Source organism: Lycium barbarum, chromosome 11 (assembly GCF_019175385.1).
Source record: "Lycium barbarum isolate Lr01 chromosome 11, ASM1917538v2, whole genome shotgun sequence".
Lineage (NCBI taxonomy): Eukaryota > Viridiplantae > Streptophyta > Magnoliopsida > Solanales > Solanaceae > Lycium > Lycium barbarum.
Genome location: NC_083347.1, coordinates 23,813,609 through 23,837,125, shown reverse-complemented (window position 1 = coordinate 23,837,125; position 23,517 = coordinate 23,813,609). Strand labels below are relative to the sequence as shown.

At 36.2% G+C, this 23,517-nt stretch overlaps 1 protein-coding gene across 2 annotated transcripts; it reads right to left on the bottom strand.

Annotated features, from left to right (window-relative positions):
* Positions 1-1,023: 1,023 nt before the first annotated feature.
* On the bottom strand, positions 1,024-23,292 carry LOC132618634 (SEC12-like protein 2). 2 transcript variants are annotated; one of them, XM_060333661.1, is made up of 10 exons: positions 22,920-23,292; positions 15,392-15,486; positions 4,479-4,626; positions 3,476-3,567; positions 3,285-3,381; positions 2,859-2,934; positions 2,636-2,756; positions 1,978-2,094; positions 1,823-1,893; positions 1,024-1,364 (listed from the first exon to the last, which is right to left on the bottom strand). In XM_060333661.1, the coding sequence occupies exons 1-10, from the start codon at positions 23,136-23,138 to the stop codon at positions 1,258-1,260; spliced, it is 1,143 nt and encodes a 380-aa protein (XP_060189644.1). In that variant the 5' UTR covers positions 23,139-23,292; the 3' UTR covers positions 1,024-1,257. The 2 variants fall into 2 exon arrangements, with proteins under 2 accessions (XP_060189644.1, XP_060189643.1); XM_060333660.1 differs by having other exon boundaries at positions 22,979-23,291.
* Between the last annotated feature and the right edge of the window lie 225 nt (positions 23,293-23,517).

Below are 23,517 nucleotides of genomic sequence, written 5' to 3'. Positions count from 1 at the left end.
GAATTTACTCACGCTAACCTCAGATATTTATATCAAATTGTATCAATTAATAATCATAAAGTAAGTGAAGGTTTATCCTAATTGATCAATGATTAAATAACAAAGGTATATGTATCAAAAAAACATGTCATGTGTTTATAAATTTTAGTGTTCATATGTCCTGACAAAGTTATGTTTACTTTTACGTTATTTTCTTTTTGATCAACGGTTTGGCTTAGCTTTGCTATAAAAATTATAGAAAATGGAAGGAGGAAAAAACACGATTATGTGTGTTTTACAAGAAAGGAATATATTCGACCCATGTAAGTTCAGGAGATAATTTCTTACCGCCAAAGGATGTGGTGCAGCGGATGGGACTGCTCCTCCCTTAACCAGAGATCTCGAGTTTGATCCCTTGATATAGAAAAAATCCTTAGTAGGGAGTGCCTCCTCAGAATGGGCCCTACGCGATGCGAATTCGGATACAGTTGGACTCCAATGCGGACATCGATCCCCGGGTGGGGAACCAAAAAAAAAAAAGAGATTATTTCTTTTTTTTTTTCCTCCTCAATGTTCTGTTTGTTCTATTGGTTCTCATAGTAAAGGTGGAACTGGAATTGGAACCTTTTTTCGTCTATGTTGGGGAAAATATTGTTTCTGAGTACGATGTTGAAAGAATTGAATTGTTGTGTAACAAATACTTGTTTCTGCAAATTATTTTAAACACAACAGTTATCTTTCTTTCGAAAATCAATTATGTTTCCCTTTTGCAAATCAATGTCACGTTCACAAATTAGAAGGATTTTTCCAACTTCAACTTGAAATAAACTATTTGAAATTAAAAATTTGTTTGAGAAATATTTCGAGTGAACCAACGGTGTTCTTTTACAAGTAAAATATATGTCAAAACAAAATTTGAACCTCTTTTACAATTTCAGCTCCAAATACTCTTCTTTTGATTTCAACTAAATATTGTCAATTTGAAAGATTGTGAGCCCTTATATGGTATGAAGGTAAAAGAGGGGTTGGAGTTAAAACCATTAATTTTAAGTAATAAATCTCCCAAATAAAATTGCAAGATGGAAGAGTACACCCAGTCAACAGCTTGTTTTGTACAGTGAGAATATAATGAATGACAACTTAGTATTTAAACTGTCTACCTAACACTTGGAAGCATACTAAAAACACCAGAGATCTATTAACTTTAAGCCTACTGTTCCAGAGACAGCCTTCAAAATGACATCGTTTCACCTATCACAATACTTTGGGTAAAGCTCATCATTTTAATATAGAGTTTAGCTCCAATGGAAGAATCCCGTTGCTTGCTGCGTAATATACAGCAATTGCAATCAAAAGAACGAGTATAACGATCCACAAGCTCAGACCTGCAAATGTAAACAATATGTTTAATGACATACTTACCATAACAACATGGTTGATTATGCATGCGCAAAGCATGACACTTGATGGCAAGACTAGAAAGAGATCTAACACACACACACATATATATTATCAGCCAGTTGAAATAATCCAGATTAATGCACAGGTGATAATGACTTGACCAAACTTAAATCAACTGAAATGCTAACAAAGAATAATTCTAGCGCACATATATATTTGCAGTTGTTTCCTACTAGTTCATGTCATCAATAATATCAACCTTTTTTCTTAGATGACGGTTGAGTTAAAACTAAACTAATCAGGATCAACAATAGAAGCTTACAAACTACAAATGTTAGGCTCATTTTGGGACTCGGCTGGCTACCTCTAGCAACCACCCCACATAAACTAGCTACTCTCTATCATCATGTTCCTGATATTGATATGCAAATTAAATACTCACCACTTTTCTTCTCTTCGTCCTTTATAATCGTCACTCTCACTCTTGAATCCATGGAGGCAGAAAGCAAAGCCCTGAAAAAGCAAAAAGTTTAGAATTGTTTATGTTGCCTGCAGGCTTTTACAGTCACTAACAGGAGCATGAAAAGCATTTAGGACCTCGAATCTTCTGAGAACTTCAATGTTGTTACAAGACCAAGATGAGCCTTCTTTACCACATTTTGCACTTGAAAATTGTTGGAAGACACTATCACAACATCTCCCTCAATTGTTCCTCTGCAAAAGAAAGTGAAACCCAGACAGCATTTAAGTTACAAAGAACATATTCTATGCAACATCGTTATTACTTCTACTATTCAGTATTATAAGATGTCAACAAGATTGAGGTAGTTTCACGCGGATCATCATGTATGATATGAACTTATGGAAAATCCCCTGAAAATTTTACAACCTAAATGTAAGTTGTTCTTAGCATAGCTTCGAACCAGGAAAATCCACTAATTGTAGTTTAGTTTCGAACCAGCAATCTCCAGGTATGCTATTCCTATGCGTCAACCTCTCCACCATCCCCTCTGGGAGTTGGGACAAGTCAACTAGCTGCTTTTCTCCTCTTAGATTATAATTTTCTTTTCTTTTTTTAAATAAGCTGCTTTTGTAGGCAAATGCTCGAACTTTTTGAAAAGCAACACTAAGTTTAGCACATTATATAAATGAACTTTCCAACTTTAAGAATGTTCAGCTATATGGAAAGTTCAGTGGTGCGATGAGATACGTGTTTATAGACATTCGTGGAAGAGAAACTAACAAAGAGTCTTACACTGCCAGAAGCTTTCCGTTGGGTGAAACATTGAAGGCACAAATAGGATCACGAACAATACGCTTTGATTTTATCCTCTTCCACGTAGTAGTACTCCACTTCGAAATGCTTCCACCTTGATCTTTGCAAATACAAGAATACAGGGTTAATTCTTCATACATGCCAAGTGAAGCACTATCTAAAAATAGGTAATTCAGATAAATTTCCGGTATAGCGTATCCACCTCGCATTGTGATGATGTATAGAACCTGATTCTCATCGTTAATTGGTGAGAATCTACAAGAGCCAAAAATCTCATCCTGGGTACAAAAGATGCTTCTTGTCAGATTACTAACACAACAAAGAGAAAGATTGGGGTATATGCCCACATAACTTCCTCGGATTGGGAGTATATAAGAATCCACATGTAACTACTCTTATCTTATTAAAAAATAAGAATCCACGTGTAAAAGAGAACCAGTTAATACAAAGCAAATTGACAGGAGAAACAAAACATTTAAAAATGAATCTACTCTGCTCTTTGGGTAGTCTAGTGTCAATTAAATCAAAATTTGACATTACTTTTGTCCGTTCTTTTGGTAGGGAAAAAGTGGAATATAACACACTGAGCATCTTCCAGCATTTTAAAGACATTCATATATATTCTTACATTTTCCTTCATCAAAGAAGCAACAGATTTTGATTTTGAGACATCCCAAATCCGGCAAGGGCCACGTCCAGCAGATGCAAGAAATTTTCCATCTGGGCTACATATATAACCGAAAACATTTGAGTCGAAATCCCTCTACCATTAACATATTGCTTTTAGTGCTTAAATTGAAGTTGAGCAATACTATGAACCTGAAGTCTAGATCCTTCACAGAAGCATGAGAATTATCCTGATCAAGAATATTTTCCATGCTAGGCCACTTATAAACCCTCAACTTGCCATCCTGTACTGCACCAAAATTCAATAATCAAGATAATTATAATTTACCTGCACAAACAAGGTAATGTAATTCCATGTTTCACTCTTTATACAAGGACAACAAGAGAGAAGCAGGAGCTGCCTCCTTGATCAAACAAATCAATCATGCCTCAATCAAAACTAGATGTAATAAATACTCTCCAAATCAAACTTGGCAAAACATAAGGTATCTTTGGGGATGGACAATAGCCGTTCAGCATGATTTTTTTACCTAAAAGTACACCACCAAGCCAAGTTGCTAAAGTTCAGCATAGAGGATTAGAACAGTTTTTCTTCTTTTTCTTCTCTTTATTAGAGCAACAGAACAAATAGAGAAGAACAAATCAAATATTTGCTTTGTAAATTATACTTTTGAAAATATTTACTCATTATCCTCCCCAACTATTTGGTATTGAGCCATTTCCTGGTTAACTTACTCTTTACCCATTATCCTCCCCAACCTTTCTCAATCAAGTCACTTTCTGCAACCTTTACAGTTTAATGCAGAGAGAATATGTGTACCACCAGTGTTTCTTTTTGTAACTAGTGATGTAAACCAGTGGTGCCATAATTCGTACTCAGACTGCCTCCTCCTTTTCCTTTACATACAATCTAACTCATAGCAACAACAACGACATCAACAATATGCCCAGTGAAATCCCACAAAGTGGGGTTTGGGGAGGGTAGAGTTTACGCAGACCTTACCCCTACCTTGGGAGGTAGAGAGGCTGTTTCCAGTAGACCAGAAGAACTGAATCTTACAAAACTGGCCTTCTTGAACATTATATACACAATGAACAAAACAGTAGGGCCTTCATATTGAATAGTTTTCCTTCAATGGCAAGCAACAACCATACTTTCATTTCAACCAGAAATAGTTTAAGGGAAGATATCTACCTCACCGCCAACAGCAAGTAAAGAACCTTCATGGTTAAAAGTTAGCGCTAATTGTTGTCCAACATCTTGCAATGGCTCAAGTACTCTCTCAGATGATATCAGACCCAATGAACGATTTTCAGCTCTCTGAAAATCCCATTCAAACCATCTACACAGGAAGCATGTTTATTAGATGCTCCCAAGCTACTCGCTGAAAGTACAGGCAAAAGTTCCGAGCTTAAATACTGCAAGTGGTCTACTGTGGACTAAGTTTGCTAAAGCAACTAACCAGATAGAGGACTGAATAATAATAGAAATGAACAATGTCATACCCCTTTTTAACCGGGGTTAAATTAGAAGTACAACATTTTGGTGATTCCTATTTTTTGCTTATTTTAAGGAGTCGCCACCTAATTAATTTAACGGTGAATTAGGACACCTAGATGTTAACTAAGGTAAAGTTAAAACTAAACCTCCGTTATAATGTGATTCAAGGTAAGGGCTCTATATTATCCTAAAGGGAAGGGGTTAGGCATCCTTTAGAATCCGCTAACTACGGTTATCCGGCCAAACTTGGTTAATTAATTTAGATTAAATATAATGCTTAAATCTTAAGAAAATAGGTTGTAAATGTTATTAAGGTTTGAAAGGAAAACATAGTGATGTTATTTAAACTAACTTGAAGAGATACATAGTAGTCCACTCAAAAATAAAACTTATAAATGTTGTTAAGCTTTAAATAATAACTTTATTTTAAAATGAGTTTTGCAAAAAATATAATGATTTGTATATGGATAGAAGCTTTTAGAGAAGACCCAGCCAATTTAAACTTAGGATAAAATTACATTATGTGAATATAGTGATGAAGAAAATCTAGACTTATTTTTAGAAATAGAATGCAAAAGATGATGAATTTTCTTTCTCCTTTCACTAACTTATTTAACGATACTCGGCTAAAAAGTAAATATATAATTGGATGAATCTTGAAAACAATGTTTATAAAATATACTTGAGTTTATATTTGCGTATTAGTGATGCTTTGAAATGTATATGATGGTAAGAATAAAATATGATTCCCTTTACTTAAAATATATAGTCATGCCATTTTGCAAATCAATTATTCCAAATAAAATAAATATTAGACATTTTTAACATGAAAAGAAGAGAATAAAAACTTATGGAATTAATTATTGGTTTAACTACCCATTACCAAAACTAAACCTACTAATCCCACTAAGGTTTGTCTAAATTAAAAAAATGTTAGTCATGCTATACAAATTAAATGCATAAATAAAAATAGAGGAATAAATAAATTAAACGGGCTCAGCCCATTTGGGCCGCTGATCTGCTGCTATTGGACTTTTTGCCCAGTAATTTCTTTGAATTGTTGTGGGCTACTGCTGTTATATGGACCTTGGCCCATAACTTTGTTTTCTATTTTTTTTACTGCGGACAGAACTGATGGGGGGCTGACTTGAGAAGATTGCGTTGGGCATTTAGCCCAACAGCGAATGCAGGAGCAAAACGAATCCCTCGGACTCGTATGCGATGGTCATGCACAAAATGAAAGGAAAAAGATTAGTATCTACTCAATGAATAATGTTAAACACGTAAAAAATATGAATTCAAACAAATCAGTGGATTATATATATATATATATATATATATATATATATATATATATATATATATATATATATATATATATATATATGTGTGTGTGTGTGTGTGTGTGTGTGTGTATGTATGTATATTTAAGTATACTCCATGTATACACACAATCAAACATGGTATATATAAAAAAAAAAAAACAGGTTCGAGAAACATAATATGTTTGCAGAACTGAGATTTATATCCGAATCAGTTGGCACCGATTAAACAAACTAAATAAAGGGTCTTTATATCTTATGACGTACCCGAAATGAAGAGAATTAGACACTACCTAGTCATGGGAATCTTAAACAAAGAAAAAATGATACCAGGCACCCACATTTAACATGCTAAACTTAGTCGACAAAGGAAAGGAATTGGATACCACAAACAGCCATAAAGAAACCCAAAGCCAGGACAGTAGAAGTCAGTTACTATAACAAACTTTCATCAGTACTGTTGTTCCATTGTCAATCCCACTAACTTTTTTAGGTGCAGCGAAATGGGGTGCGGGGCTTCAGATTCACCCTTGAACACTCGTTAAATCCGAGTTTGCGATGCTCGGATTAAAAGCGACACAGAGGCAAGCAAAAAAAAATAGAAAATTGATTTAATGTTCTTGATTCGACGTTTAGAATTTCTTATGACTACTGAAAACTTGATATATATATATATATATATATATATATATATATATATATATATATATATATATTTAGAGAATTTCGAGGTTTCAAGATCCCTTTTTCAGTGGATCTTCGGGTTCAAGATCTTTAATTTTCATGGGATTTTTGGCCACCGGAAACTTGTTTTTGTAAGGCAATTTTGGGGGTTCTAAAACCTGTCTAATTTCGAGGGATTGCCCGTTTTTCCTCCTTTTCTTTTTCCTTTTTTGATTCAACTCAACAACTTATTTATAGTTTTTTTTTAGTTTTGTTTGAAGGAAGAGAGAGAAGAGCGGGTGACAAAGGGAAGTGGGGGCAGAGGGAAGTGGGAGCGGGGTGTAGGCGGCGGTGGTGGGGTTGGGAGATGATGAAGAGGAGCGGCGGTGGTGGGGAAACGAGAGAGAGGAGGGAGCGAAGAGAGAGAGAAAGAGGAGAAAAAGAAAAAGGGGGGGCGGGTGTCGGCTGAAGGAAAAATATGAAACCCTAAGGTTTCATATTTTGTTAAAAGGGTATTTGGGCCGGGTCGGGTACAAATCAAACGGGTATGGGCTGGTCTGTTTGAATGAATAGTGGGCTAAAAAATGTTGGGCTGGGTATTAAAAATGTGGATTGGTCCGAAAATTGGGTTGGTTTCACAAATTAGGCTTTATCCCAAAATAGTTTTAGGATTTAATTATGGACTGAATTAATATGGATTAAAATGTTACTTAATATAAAATATGTAATTATTAGTGCTCAGATAATAAAAAATGGCGTTGTAATAGCCGTGCAATAATATTTTGAAAATCACAGTAAATAAACACTATTATTTAATCATGCAAAGATAAATGCGATGCGTGTGCGTAAGCTGGTAAAATGTCGAAATGATAAAAATTGTGAATAATAATAATAATAATAATAATGATGGCTAGTAACTGTAATGGATTAATGAAACGCCGGTATTGATAAGAGACTAATTATAGAAAAAAATATAAATATATATTTTTTAATTTTTCAAAAATATTAGAAGCATAAATAGGTATTTCGGAGGAGAGGCGGGACAAAATTGGGTGTCAACAACTTGTCCCTCTTTGCCCGGTAATGATGAAAAGAGTTGTCGGGCAAAAACGTTGACTCAATAGCCTATTTTGTCCCGACTAAAGGAAACTTGAGAGGATTATGACCGAACTCCGACCTCTGAGTTGCCTACATATCTCGGGCTGGACGAGAATCAGGCCGAGTGTAGTTCTGGGATAACTACGACACCTTACGACTAATGAATTCCGACTGGCGCGAATCTTCGCAAAATATTGTCCTAGTGTTGAATTATGATGACACTGGGTATTATGATAGAACTTAAGAATTCTGAAAACTGAATTGCTGGAATGCAAAAGAATACTTGTGATTAGAGACGAGTGTTCGAGGTAGATCCTTGACCCGTGTTGGGAAGTCTGATTATCCTTCCCGACAAATTGCCCCAGTTCGCTGCCGAAGAAATAGTTCCACGAGTTGATGTGTGATGCCAACTTCGATATTGTCAAAAGCCACAAGCTAAAAACAATTGTTAGCAACAAAGAAATATATGTGTAAATAAGACAGGGTTGGAGAAGTTTACACTTGTAACCCCTGTTTCGAAAGTTGAATCCACAATATACTTTGGAGATGAATTAAATTTATGGCTTCCACTTGAAGAGGAATTAAGTCGACATTGATATCCACCTTGACGAGAGCTAAATCCACATCCACTTTACTTTAAGGAAATATAAATCTACATCCACTTTCACTGTACATAATATAAATCCACATCCACTTCCGAATTGGAATTTGAAATACCCGCATTATAAGGTGGGTGCCTGGATCGAAATTTGAAATACCCGCATTATAAGGTGGGTGCCTGGATTGAAATTTGAAATACACGCATTATAAGGTGGGTGCCTGAATTGAAATTTGAAATACCCGCATTATAACCTGGATTGAAATTTGAAATACCCGCATTATAAGGTGGGTGCCTAAATTGAAATTAAAATACCCGCATTATAAGGTGGGCGCCTGAATTGAAATTTGAAATACCCGCATTATAAGGTGGGTGCTTGAATTGAAATTAAAATACCCGCATTATAAGGTGGGCGCCTGAATTGAAATTTGAAATAACCGCATTATAAGGTGGGTGCCTGAATTGAAATTTGAAATACCCGCATTATGAGGTGGGTGCCTGAATTGAAATTTGAAATACCCGCATTATGAGGTGGGTGCCTGAATCGAAATTTGAAATACCCGCATTATAAGGTGGGTGCCTGAATTGAAATCCACGTCCATTTCCACGGTACAAAAATGTAAATCCATATCCACTTCCACAGTGCAGAAAGATAAATCCACGTCCACTTCCACAGTTCAAAAATATAAATCCACGTCCGCATTTCACGGTACAAAAATGTAAATCCACATCTACTTCCACGTCCGTATTATACGGTACAAAAAAATAAATCAACTTCCACGTCCGTATTATATGGTATCAAAATAAATCCACATCCATTTCCACATCCGTATTATACGATGTAAAAATAAATCCACATCCACATCCGTATTATCCGGTACAAAAAATAAATCCACGTCCACTTTCAAAAAATAAATCCACTTTCCACGGTGCAAGAAAAATAAATCCACCTCCACTTTCACAAACTTTAAAATAAATCCACTTCCACGTCCACAATGTTCATATGAATCCACATCCCCTTCCACCATTTTATTTTTTTATAATATAAATCTACTTCCACTTCCACGTCCACATCCACAATGTAAAAAATGTAAATCCACGTCCACTTTAAAATAGTATTGTAGAAAGGTATCCACGTTTATATCCCAATCTATGTCCCGTTGTGACGGAAGTTAAATCTATAATTATCCCACAATTTAATATATGATGCAAGATCTCGATCTTGTCATCTTAGTAAATATCACATTCTAAAAAAATAACTTGTTATCGATTTGAAATAAATAAGTATATATAAAGTGATGAAAAAGTTGAGGAATTTAACCCGATAATAGGTGACCATGTCTGTATCCACCTTGAAGAAAGATAACTCCACGATTATATGCCCTTGATCCATCGAGAAGTGCCACGAGCTTTGCATCCACGTTGAAGAATATTTGCATTTTGAAGGAAGCTAACTCTTTGATCATGTCCATAATTTAAATTTTAAGATGAGTCAAATATGCACCACATTCATGTTAATTGAACCTTTCTCATCAAAGAAAAATTGTGAGTTTAAAATAAAATTGGTTGACTTGTGCATGTCGGGGAACTTGGCCCTTGAATTGATCCTTGTTTCGGTCGCGTCCACGTTCTTCGATGCCTCATTCCATATTTGCCTTGCCGGGGAGTTTCAGTTATAAAAGTGTATTTTGCAAAATAAGAGTCATGAGATTTGGATGACTTCGAAGGGAAATACTTAATGGATTTAACAGATGAAATGATCGTGAGGACTCGAATTCGAATTTATCAACATTTCTAGAAAGATATGAAACGGACTTTATTTAAAATTGTTGAATATTTAAGACTACTTTTATGCTACTTCTAAAATTGTCCCAGTTTCCAGTCCTGGAGACACTTGGTTCTAAATAATTGAAAAGTGAGAACTTATGATGAAAGTTTTTTTTTTTTTTTTTGAAGCGATTTGACCGATTTCAAAAATTTGTCCCAGTTTCAAGATACTAAGACATATGAATTTAAACAGTGGGAAGACCAAAATCTTATATAAAAATCCTTATGTATCTTATAGGAACTAAAATGGTTTGGACAAACCGAAGATATTGAAAAATTAAAGGTAAAAGGGCCGAACCCGCCTCGGGTTGCCTACGTATCCCGTAGTTCGTGAGCAAAATAAGAACTTTTGAGTTTTTTTTTTGTTTTAATAATAAGGAGGGCCGAACCCTATGTGGGTTGCCTAAATTGAAATTTAAAAATACCCGCATTATGAGGTGGGCGCCTGATTCGGGATGAGCTGGTCGAGAAGAGGTAAAATAGCTTGCTTGGTTTGAGAATCTGGCATAGGCAAAGTCTAACGAACCCCATGATATGGAGTCATACGTGGCGGATTTTGAGAAAATGACCGATTTTGAAGTACCATGTGGCTTAAATCAGCAACTCGTCGCTCCAGACGAGCAATGATCTCCAAATGTGTTTCTGGTTCATTAGAGGATGTGGGATCACTCGTGATCGGTAAACTAAGAGATGGCTCAGATGAAGTAGTTGCATTGATCAAACTTTGCTCCATTTTAGAACGAGTCTTTTTGGTTAACCAGGTGATTAGTGATGAGTCAGAGTCTAATTTCTTGGCCCTAGACCGTGTGAAATATGGATGCTCCGCCAATTCCCCTTTTAGCACAAGTCAATCTTCTCTTTTTGAAAATAGGTTTAAAAAGAAAAAGGATAAAACAAGAAAAAAGAAAAAGAAAATGAGTCAGTATACGGTAAGGACATATTATTGCATATAAACACATTATTGCACATAATACATCGCGTTTTATAATGCAAGGGATCTCTTTATGCCAGAGATAGGCCTAACGAATATTTGAAGGACAAACATGTCTTTTATGTATCATTCCACAACTCTTCTAAAACTAATTAAAAAAAAAAATTATTACATGCCAGCTTAATAATACAATTCAAAGTTAATCTAAGATATCTAATATTCCATCTCCACTAATTTCTATTAGTTGTCTTCAACCCTCCGGTATTAATTGAATGCTCCACGACAACCTGCAACAAAATGTCAGTTTTTCCTGAAATATTTATCTATAGAGTCCTTGGTCCACATATTCCACATATTTGTCCTTCAAATAATGCACATAGATAGTGAATAGTGTCACTTAAAGTCATAGACTCATTTGGACATTTGGTAAGGTTGACTAATGAACTTAATACACCAAGGGTATTAAGCCTCCTAGGTTTAAAATGATGCATGTCCTTACAAGGTTTTGGTTTTCGCTCTACCTAGGTAGACTAAGAGTGGATTTCCTATGACACAAGGCTCCCCCAAGCGGACAACTTGGGAGTGGAAAGTCTGTGGCCGTCGACTGCACCGCCGATCGACTAAATCCACAAGATCGATCCAACTAAAGGGGTAATTTAGTAGTGCACGGCCGCGAACCGCGAAACCGCTTTAAGAGTGTGAATTTGTGTGAATTTTCCAGGAGTGGAGGAAGTATGAGCGGAATGCCAGTTTAAGGAAAGCAGAAATATACATATTACATAAAAATGCATATAAGGAATAAAATAATAATAAAACATTTAAAAGCATATAAAGCAAAAATACAGGCAAAATAAAGCAAAACAAACAAAACATCCAACAAGTCATTTATTAACCTAAGTTGTTATGGTTAAGAACCTAAAATCCCCAGCAGAGTCGCCAAGCTGTCAAACCCCTTTTTAACCGGGGTTAAATTAGGAGTACAACATTTTGGTGATTCCTATTTTTTGCTTATTTTAAGGAGTCGCCACCTAATTAATTTAACGGTGAATTAAGACACCTAGATGTTAACTAAGGTAAAGTTAAAACTAAACCTCCGTTAATAGTCTGCTTAACCAATGTGATTCTAGGTAAGGGCTCTATATTATCCTAAAGGGAAGGGGTTAGGCATCCTTTAGAATCCGCTAACTACGGTTATCCGGCCAAACTTAGGTTAATTAATTTAGATTAAATATAATGCTTAAATCTTAAGAAAATAGGTTGTAAATGTTATTAAGGTTTGAAAGGAAAACATAGTGATGTTATTTAAACTAACTTGAAGAGATACATAGTAGTCCACTCAAAAATAAAACTTATAAATGTTGTTAAGCTTTAAATAATAACTTTATTTTAAAATGAGATTTGCAAAAAATATAATGATTTGTATATGGATAGAAGCTTTTAGAGAAGACCCAGCCAATTTAACCTTAGGATAAAATTACATTATGTGAATATAGTGATGAAGAAAATCTAGACTTATTTTTAGAAATAAAATGCAAAAGATGATGAATTGTCTTTCTCCTTTCACTAACTTATTTAACGATACTCGGCTAAAAAGTAAATATATAATTGGATGAATCTTGAAAACAATATTTATAAAATATACTTGAGTTTATATTTGCGTATTAGTGATGCTTTGAAATGTATATGATGGTAAGAATAAAATATGATTCCCTTTACTTAAAATATATAGTCATGCCATTTTGCAAATCAATTATTCCAAATAAAATAAATATTAGACATTTTTAACATGAAAAGAAGAGAATAAAAACTTATGGAATTAATTATTGGTTTAACTACCCATTACCAAAACTAAACCTACTAATCCCACTAAGGTTTGTCTAAATTAAAAAAATGTTAGTCATGCTATACAAATTAAATGCATAAATAAAAATAGAGGAATAAATAAATTAAACGGGCTCAGCCCATTTGGGCCGCTGATCTGCTGCTATTGGACTTTTTGCCCAGTAATTTCTTTGAATTGCTGTGGGCTACTGCTGTTATATGGACCTTGGCCCATAACTTTGTTTTCTATTTTTTTTACTGCGGACAGAACTGATGGGGGGCTGACTTGAGAAGATTGCGTTGGGCATTTAGCCCAACAGCGAATGCAGGAGCAAAACGAATCCCTCGGACTCGTATGCGATGGTCATGCACAAAATGAAAGGAAAAGGATTAGTATCTACTCAATGAATAATGTTAAACACGTAAAAAATATGAATTCAAACAAATCAGTGGATTATATATATATATATATATATATATATATATATATATATATATATATATATATATGTGTGTGTGTGTGTGTGTATGTATGTATATTTAAGTATACTCCATGTATACACACAATCAAACATGGTATATATATAAAAAAAAAAACAGGTTCGAGAAACATAATATGTTTGCAGAACTGAGATTTATATCCGAATCAGTTGGCACCGATTAAACAAACTAAATAAAGGGTCTTTATATCTTATGACGTACCCGAAATGAAGAGAATTAGACACTACCTAGTCATGGGAATCTTAAACAAAGAAAAAATGATACCAGGCACCCACATTTAACATGCTAAACTTAGTCGACAAAGGAAAGGAATTGGATACCACAAACAGCCATAAAGAAACCCAAAGCCAGGACAGTAGAAGTCAGTTACTATAACAAACTTTCATCAGTACTGTTGTTCCATTGTCAATCCCACTAACTTTTTTAGGTGCAGCGAAATGGGGTGCGAGGCTTCAGATTCACCCTTGAACACTCGTTAAATCCGAGTTTGTGATGCTCGGATTAAAAGCGACACAGAGGCAAGAAAAAAAATAGAAAATTGATTTAATGTTCTTGATTCGACGTTTAGAATTTCTTATGACTACTGAAAACTTGATATATATATATATATTTAGAGAATTTCGGGGTTTCAAGATCCCTTTTTCAGTGGATCTTCGGGTTCAAGATCTTTAATTTTCATGGGATTTTTGGCCACCGGAAACTTGTTTTTGTAAGGCAATTTTGGGGGTTCTAAAACCTGTCTAATTTCGAGGGATTGCCCGTTTTTCCTCCTTTTCTTTTTCCTTTTTTGATTCAACTCAACAACTTATTTATAGGTTTTTTTTTAGTTTTGTTTGAAGGAAGAGAGAGAAGAGCGGGTGACAAAGGGAAGTGGGGGACAGAGGGAAGTGGGAGCGGGGTGTAGGCGGCGGTGGTGGGGTTGGGAGATGATGAAGAGGAGCGGCGGTGGTGGGGAAACGAGAGAGAGGAGGGAGCGAAGAGAGAGAGAAAGAGGAGAAAAAGAAAAGGGGGGGGGGGTGTCGGCTGAAGGAAAAATAGGTTTCATATTTTTTTAAAAGGGAATTTGGGTCGGGTCGGGTACAAATCAAACGGGTATGGGCTGGTCTGTTTGAATGAATAGTGGGCTAAAAAATGTTGGGCTGGGTATTAAAAATGTGGATTGGTCCGAAAATTGGGTTGGTTTCACAAATTAGGCTTTAGCCCAAAATAGTTTTAGGATTTAATTATGGACTGAATTAATATGGATTAAAATGTTACTTAATATAAAATATGTAATTATTAGTGCTCAGATAATAAAAAATGGCGTTGTAATAGCCGTGCAATAATATTTTGAAAATCACAGTAAATAAACACTATTATTTAATCATGCAAAGATAAACGCGATGCGTGTGCGTAAGCTGGTAAAATGTCGAAATGATAAAAATTGTGAATAATAATAATAATAATACTAATAATAATAATGATGGCTAGTAACTGTAATGGATTAATGAAACGCCGGTATTGATAAGAGGCTAATTATAGAAAAAAATATAAATATATATTTTTTAATTTTTCAAAAATATTAGAAGCATAAATAGGTATTTCGGAGGAGAGGCGGGACAAAATTGGGTGTCAACAAACAACTTCAAAAACTTGTAGACATGATGTCGATTGATAATCACTTCAGCCTTAACTATATAAGCCACTAAATGTTCTACCAGCAACTGTATGCTTTTGTGATTCTATGCTCTCCTCAGCCCATGCCACCACTCAGAAGTCACAAAGTGAGGGGTGAAAAGAAAGAAGAGAATACTCAACATGAACAGTATGCTTAAGCCTTGAAAGCAAATCCCATTGCACAACTTACCTGCAGCTTTTTGGCAATGAACATATAAGACCTTCGCCACCTGGATGTACTGCCATCCTATAAGGCAAATCAACGCCAGTTCCTAACCTAGCCACCTTCAACAAAGCAGATGTTTTTAGTCAAACTGATCTAAGGAGGACATAAATGTAATCTCTCATGTTCTCCTAATGTTTCAAGGAAAACAAAAGTGAAGAGCATACATGGCAATGTAATTAAAGTTAATTGACCAATCATAAAGCTCACTGATATATTGATGCTTTTTTTGATGTACTTAATGGTTCTAGTTAAGGCTCTTATTTAAAAAGCAGTTAATAAAGGCTAGAACTTCTGAAATGTTAATCTATAAGCATCCGAAAGAACCAGGTTCGACAAAGATAACGTGCTGTGCTGAAAAATAGCAAATCTGATGTCTGTAGTTAACCCATCTGAGCCCCTCTTTTCTTTCAGCAAGCAGGATTTAGGCTTCACCAAAAGCTTCCCCAAGACAAAAGATTATTTTAATGCCCAAAAATGGTTTTATCATGTACTCCCTCCAATTCAAATTATATGACAATGCTTGCTAGGCACAAAGTTTAAAATATTCATTTCGACTCATGTATCATACTAGTGGTTGTCGGACAAAAATTGTAAATTAGTGATTGAAAAGTTAGTTTGATCAAGAACTCATCAAATCAAAGTACAAATTTCAAAAAAAAAAATGATTCGGATTCTCGAAAATCGTGATTCTTGTGGAAGCTAGATAGAAATAGAAAAGTGTCAAACATATTCAAATGTTTTAAAATGGAAATAGTATCATATAAGTTAAACAGAGGGAGTAGCTCATTATGCCAAATAATGTTGTGCATGTTCAAAAGTTCAAAATATTTTGTTGACCATAATACATATTGATTCCATAAATTCTTTTTTTTTTTGATGAAGTAAGATGTTGTCATTGATATAGGGCAACTGGAAGGTGCCATAATACAGAAGCAAAAGCCAGAGGGCTTTTGAAGCAAAAAAACATGTTAGTCTCCATTACATTAAAGCTATACTAGTACCATGGAGCTAACAAAGTCCAAAAAACTGTCAATGCTATTAACAGGAGTAAGAAAATTCCAACTAAACAAAAAAACTAAGCATTTAGCCTTCAGTGAATGTGTTGGAGTTGATAACCCATCAAAACACATGCGGTTTCTTTCATTCCACACGACCCAAAAGATGACTGCTGGGATCATTTCCCAGACCTTCTTGATGGTTTTGTCAACTCTCCAAAAAATCCAGCTAGTGTAAGCCTCCTTAATGGTCTGAGGAAGGTTCCAAGATAATCCAAAAATTGATAAGAACAAATTCCAGATATAAGAGGTGACAGGGCAGTGAAGAAGTAGGTGATTGACACTTTCTAAGCTTTGGTGGCATAGATAGCATCTGTTAACTAGTGAGATTTTCCTTTTGCAGAGGTTGTCCTGAGTTAAGGCTGCTTCCTTAAGAGCTGTCCAGGTGAAGCAGGAGACTTTGAGTGGCATTTTTGTTCTCCAAACATACTTCCAGGGCCAATCCTCAAGCACACCATTATGAGAGCACAAAACATTGTATCCTTTCATAAATTCTATAGCTATACATCAGTCCCTGGATCAAATAAATGAACAAAAACTAATACTTTGCTAAGTTAGTTTCCATCAGTTTAAGTCATTTGATCTCTTGAAAACTAAAAGCCGTCAGGAATCCACATCGCCTGCTATTTCATAAACCTTAGCTTCTAGAAGATCACACAGAACAAAAAAACACTAGGTGATTTCTTCTTATATGTCCTAGCCTTGAGGGACAGAATTACCTGGTACCTGCTGCTGGTGGGAGGTGGCAGGTATCCCGTGTAACTAGTCGAGGTGTGAGCAAGCTGGCCTGGACACCACGGTTATCAAGAAAATAAAAAGATCACAGATAACACGAATCTATGAAAGCTAGCCAAACTTTCAAAAGAAGACAAAATTTGCATGTATAACGAACACGTACACAAACAATCATCTACATAACAATTGAATTTGCATAAAATCACTGTTTGATAACTGAATTGCAGGATTAAGAACTAATCGAGAATTCAAGTAACTGTAGAGGAGTTTCAACAGAGGAAACTCGAGCTTAACAGTTAAGAAAATGGGGGATTTAGGTGATTTTAGGAAGAAGAAGTAGGATAAGAGAAATGATATATTTTCATAGATGATTCTAGAATGAATTGAATACAATGCTATATAGATCACAGCTGATCCAATTTCAATAACTGCTCCAACTGCTTAATTATTTTCTTGACAACTGTAACTAACAAACTAACAGTTCTGGACTAACTAACTAGCTGGTCTGTTGACTAACTAACTAACTGAGTAGGAAATTCTCTAGAATCACAATATTGGCAACTGAATTACAAGACCACAAAATACATGTATCAGTACTCCCACCCTAGAAAAGATCCTTGTCCTCAAGGATCAAAATCAGGGAATCTGGTCTTGAGAACATTGAAATACTCCCATGTAGCATGATCAGCAGATAAACCAGTCCACTTCACCAAAACTTGAGCTACTGCTTTGTTGCCTTTCTTCACCATTCTTCTTTGTAATATGGATTCAGGATTGGGACAGTGAGGGTAAGCAATTTCAGTAGGTACAACATGACATTTCTTAAGAAGAGAAACATGAACAGTGGGGTGGATTTTGACTGATGGTGGAAACAGTAAAGTGTAAGCTACTGGCCCAACCTTCTTGAGAATTTGGAATGGACCATAGTATCTGGCTGCTAGTTTGTGGAAGGGTTGAGAAGAGAGGGTAGAGTGCTTGTAAGGTTGCACCTTGAGAAACACCCAATCCCCTACATCAAAATTTTTGTCACTTCTATGGTTGTCTGCCTGCTGTTTCATTCTGAGTTGAGCTCTGCCCAAGTGATGCTTCAAGAGTTGTAGCTTCAATTCTCTTTGGAGTAATGTATGATCAACTTCAGCTGAAGCTGATTCCCCAGGTAAGTAAGGTAAATGGAGAGGAGGGGGTCTGCCATAGAGAGCTTCATAAGGGGTTGTTTTAATAGCTGAATGGTAGGATGTGTTATACCAATACTCAGCCATGGGTAAGCAAGAAAACCAGTTAGTAGCATCTTCAAGACAAAAACATCTCAAGTAGGTTTCTAAGCACCTGTTTAAGACCTCAGTCTGACCATCAGACTGAGGATGATATGCTGTAGAAGTGTTCAATTGCACACCTTGCAAGTTGAACAAGTCTTGCCAAAAAGAACTGAGGAAAACAGCATCCCTGTCACCAATGATAGAATCAGGTAAACTATGGAGCTTGACAATATTATCCAAGAAAACTTTGGCAACAGACTGAGCAGTATAGGGATGTTTCAGAGGGATGAAATGGCCATACTTGCTTAATCTATCAACAACCACTAATATCACCTCATGACCCTGTGATTTTGGTAGACCATCGATGAAATCCATGCTTATCTGTGACCACACCACCTCAGGGATGGGAAGAGGCTGGAGTAAGCCTGGGTAAGCAGCTAGATCAGACTTACTTCTTTGACACACAACACAGTTCTGAATAAACTGTTTCACATCCAACCTGATGCCTTTCCAATAGAATAATGTCAACAACCTTTTCAAGGTTGCTTCCACCCCTGAGTGACCACCTTGAGGACTAGAATGCCATAGTTTGATGATTTCAGACCTCAATTGAGGTACCTTGCCAACTACCAGTTTCCCCTTCCTTCTCAACTGGTTATTCAACCAAGTAAATTGTGAATGAGCATCAGGAGTAGCCAGCAGGTGTTCAATTAAGTCTTTGAGCTCCTTATCAGTGGCCCAACTAGCAGTTATAGCTTGAAGTAGATTAGTGTCTGTAGGAGAAATCAATAAGGCCATAAGCTCAGCACCAGTCACCCTTGATAAAGCATCAGCTACTTTGTTTTCCACCCCCTTTTTGTATTCAATAGTGTAGTCAAATGGTAACAACTTAGTCAACCATAGCAGCTGAGAATTGGTATGCAATTTTTGTTCCATCAAATACTTCAAAGCCTTTTGATCAGTCTTGATGATAAATTTCTGGCCTAACAGATACTGAGACCATTTTGTCACTGCATGAACAATAGCCAGTAACTCTCTATCATATACTGATAAGGCAGCATGCTTAGGTGATAATGCTTTACTAATGAAAGCTATAGGGTGACCTTGTTGCATCAGTACAGCCCCAATACCATATCCACTAGCATCAGTCTCCACCACAAAAGTCTTGGTGATGTCAGGTAGTGCAAGTACAGGAGCCTTTGTCAAAGCAGATTTCAATGCTTCAAAAGCACCAGTTGCTTGTTGAGACCATTTGAAACTGTCCTTTTTCAAAAGATCAGTTAATGTTCTAGAAATCACTCCAAATCCTCGGATGAATCTTCTATAATAACCAGCTAATCCAAGGAACCCTCTCAATTGTTTCAGAGTTGTTGGCATAGGCCATTTCTGAACTGATTCTATCTTTTGAGGATCAGTAGAAACCCCTTCATTGGTAATGAAGTGTCCCAAGTATTCAATCCTGTCAACCCCAAAGAAACACTTACTTTGCTTGGCATACAACTGGTGTTTTTGCATCTCTTGAAAAAAAGCCCTTAAGTGTATCAAATGCGCTTTAATATCTCTGTTGTAAATCAGTATGTCATCAAAGAAAACAAGCACAAATTTCCTTAAGAATTGCTGAAACACAGAATTCATCAGGCCTTGAAAAGTTGCAGGGGCATTTGATAGACCAAATGGCATAACAAGGTACGCATAATGACCGGAATGAGTCCTAAATGCAGTTTTTGGTACATCCTCAGTAGCCATTCTCAGTTGGTGATAACCAGCTCTGAGATCAATTTTTGAAAAAAATTCAGACCCTCCAAGTTCATCTAACAAATCTTCTACTATTGGAATAGGAAATTTGTTCTTCACAGTAGCTTTGTTTAAATCTCTATAGTCAACACATAATCTCCATGTACCATTTTTTTTTCCAACTAATACAACAGGTGCAGCAAAGGGACTACAACTTGGTTGAATGATCCCTTGTTTAAGCATTTGATTAACTAAAGACTCTATCACATCCTTTTTAACTGATGGATACCTGTATGGTCTTTTATTGATTGGTTCAGTACCAGCTTGCAACACTACCCTATGATCAACCACTCCTCTAGAAGGTGGGAGTGTAGTTGGTTCTGCAAATAATTCTTTAAACTCAAGTAGTAAACTGGCTAGGGCAGGATCAGTGACAGATGTGTTCTTAGTTTTTAGAGAATACCATTGTCTTTGTTCATTCAAATTGGGTACCAACTGAAGCATATAGAGTTGTGTATGGTTACCTGATGAAATCTTGGCTAGTTTCCCAGCTCCAATGTTCAATATCTGTTTACCAGCACCCCTTAGGACATGTTTCTTGCCCTTATACATAAACTCCATTATTAAATTTCTAAAGTTCATTTTGATATCACCTAATGTCAATAACCACTGAACCCCTAGGACTACCCCACAGTTGCCCAAGGGTAACACCAAGAATTCAGCTGAAAATTCTGCTTCTTGTAATAACCAAGAGATCCTACACATCTTGTCCACTGGTATGCTACCATTTCCTGTAGCAACTGGTTGACAAATGGTTTGAACAACAAGACACCCCAACTGTTCCACCAGTGATGGATCAATGAAGTTGTGTGAACTTCCTGTGTCCACCAATATGTGTAAAGGTTTCTTAGAGTGATAACCCGTAACTCTTAAGGTCCTATACCCCAGTGATCCATTTAAAGCATGCATGGAAATCTCTAATTTTTCTTGGATTTGCTCTATTGCTTGATCTGCCTCCTCAGTTGGTGATTCTTGTTCACAACACTGATCTTCTTCTTCTTGTTCTTCTAACTCAAGAAGATATAGTCGTTTCAAATTCCTGCACTTGTGGCCCGGAACATACTTCTCATTACAAAAGAAGCAAAGTCCTTGAGCCCTTTTTTCATTCATCTCTTCTGGTGTAAGGGTTCTTCGATTGAATCCTCTTTGAGTTGGTTGTCCTCCTCTATTCGGTGTTGGCAAAATAGGTCTGTTGTACTGCCCCCTCTGATCATTAAACCTTCTTGAAGAATTTCCCACATTGCTTGAACTCATAGCAGGAAAAGAACTTTTTATTACAGCAGCAAGATATGCCTCTTCCATTCTGGCAGATTTGTAAGCTTGTGTTAATGTGATAGGTTCAGCCCTCTTAACAGCAATGTTCAACTCAGGTTTCAGTCCTCCAATGAAGCAACTGATAGCATTTTCTTGAGACAAGGTGACCCTAGTCAAGTTCCTTTCAAAAATAGCCTGATACTTCACCACACTTCCTACTTGCTTCACCTTCTTGATTTCCTCCATGGGATCATCAAAATCTGTACCAAATCTTTCCACTATCGCCATGACATAATCATTCCAAGTATCAGGTTGAAGGTATTTTCTATATCTCATAAAGGACAAATGTCATTGTATGGCTTCACCCTCCAATTGTAAAGCAGCTACATTAACTTTCTCATGGCCTGGAACATTTTCCATTTCAAAGAATTGTTCGATTTTGAACAACCAAGAACTTAAATCTTCCTCAGTAAACCTTAAGAAATCCATTCTTGACCATCTATAGAAGTTCGAATGGTGAGAAGTATAGCTAGCAGGGCTCCTTCCTCTTTGGACCCTTTCTTCAGTTCTGGCCCTTCTTTCTTCTAAGTGATCCACCCTAATTGGATCTTCTTGTTCGTGTTCCATTGGAATTTTATCTCGCCTACGTTCATCTGTATTTGTGAGTTGATTCTTCAATTTGAGTATTGTTTGATCCAGTTTCTTCAAATTGGATACATCACCTGCCAAGGTTCCCAATTCTGCTAACATCTTTTGCATCATCTCTCTCAGTTCTCCCATTTCAGAAGGAGAATCTCCACTAGTTTGTTCTCCATTTGCCCTAGTGTCTTTTGCCATTGATGCCGAGGATTCAATGGCTCTGATACCACTGATAACTGAATTGCAGGATTAAGAACTAATCGAGAATTCAAGTAACTGTAGAGGAGTTTCAACAGAGGAAACTCGAGCTTAACAGTTAAGAAAATGGGGGATTTAGGTGATTTTAGGAAGAAGAAGTAGGATAAGAGAAATGATATATTTTCATAGATGATTCTAGAATGAATTGAATACAATGCTATATAGATCACAGCTGATCCAATTTCAATAACTGCTCCAACTGCTTAACTATTTTCTTGACAGCTGTAACTAACAAACTAACAGTTCTGGACTAACTAACTAGCTGGTCTGTTGACTAACTAACTAACTGAGTAGGAAATTCTCTAGAATCACAATATTGGCAACTGAATTACAAGACCACAAAATACATGTATCACTGTTACATCAGATCATAAGAAGAAAGAATTTATGGCTTACAGGTTCATCAGAAAGCACATATTAATTTTATTATTTTCATCAAAGCCAAACGTATAGCTACTAGAAGATCACACAGAGGAACATCAAATAATACTAATAACTTACAGGTTGATCAGTGAGGACATTAGAATGAAAATAGAATTTGGCAAGAAGGAGAGCATTACGAATGCCGCTATTCCCTTCTCTGCCGCCTCCCGCAAGGACAACATAACTTCCCGGCGATGATTTGTCGCCGTCGTCGGCAGATCTGATGGCGCTTTGTGGGACCCAACCCGCACCGTAAATTGGGATGCCGTACTTCTTGGAATTGGGGGAATCTGTCATTTTTTGGTTATTGTGATTCAAAGAGTATTGAGAAAATTGAGATGTCGGTCAAATGGTGAGTGTTTACTGTTTAAATCTGTACTACTTTTAACGGAACCGGTTCGTTGACGTTATAAACTGAGCCCCTTTTTTCGGGTTAAGAGAATCATGATGAATTGTCTGCTGTTAAAATTGAGGATTTTGCATTTTGTACACCTTATGTATTGTATACCTGTTTTTCCCCCCTCGGGGTTTTTTTTTTTTAGTATGAAAAGGTAACTTTGTATCCACACAAAAAACTCATCATATGGTGATGAGGTATAAATCTTACATCTCTTGGTAGGCTGAGACTACCCTGAAAGAACAAAAAAACTAGAGCTTACAGATGTCCTATAAAATC

Coding starts and splice junctions, on each gene's coding strand:
- LOC132618634 (XM_060333661.1), bottom strand. CDS start 23,138: ATGACAGATTCCCCCAATTCCAAGAAGTACGGCATCCCAATTTACGGT. Junction 15,487..22,919: donor ATGTCCTCACTGATCAACCT/GTAAGTTATTAG, acceptor GCTTTGTTGAAG/GTGGCTAGGTTAGGAACTGG. Junction 3,568..4,478: donor TACTTGCTGTTGGCGGTGAG/GTAGATATCTTC, acceptor GGTGCAGTACAG/GATGGCAAGTTGAGGGTTTA.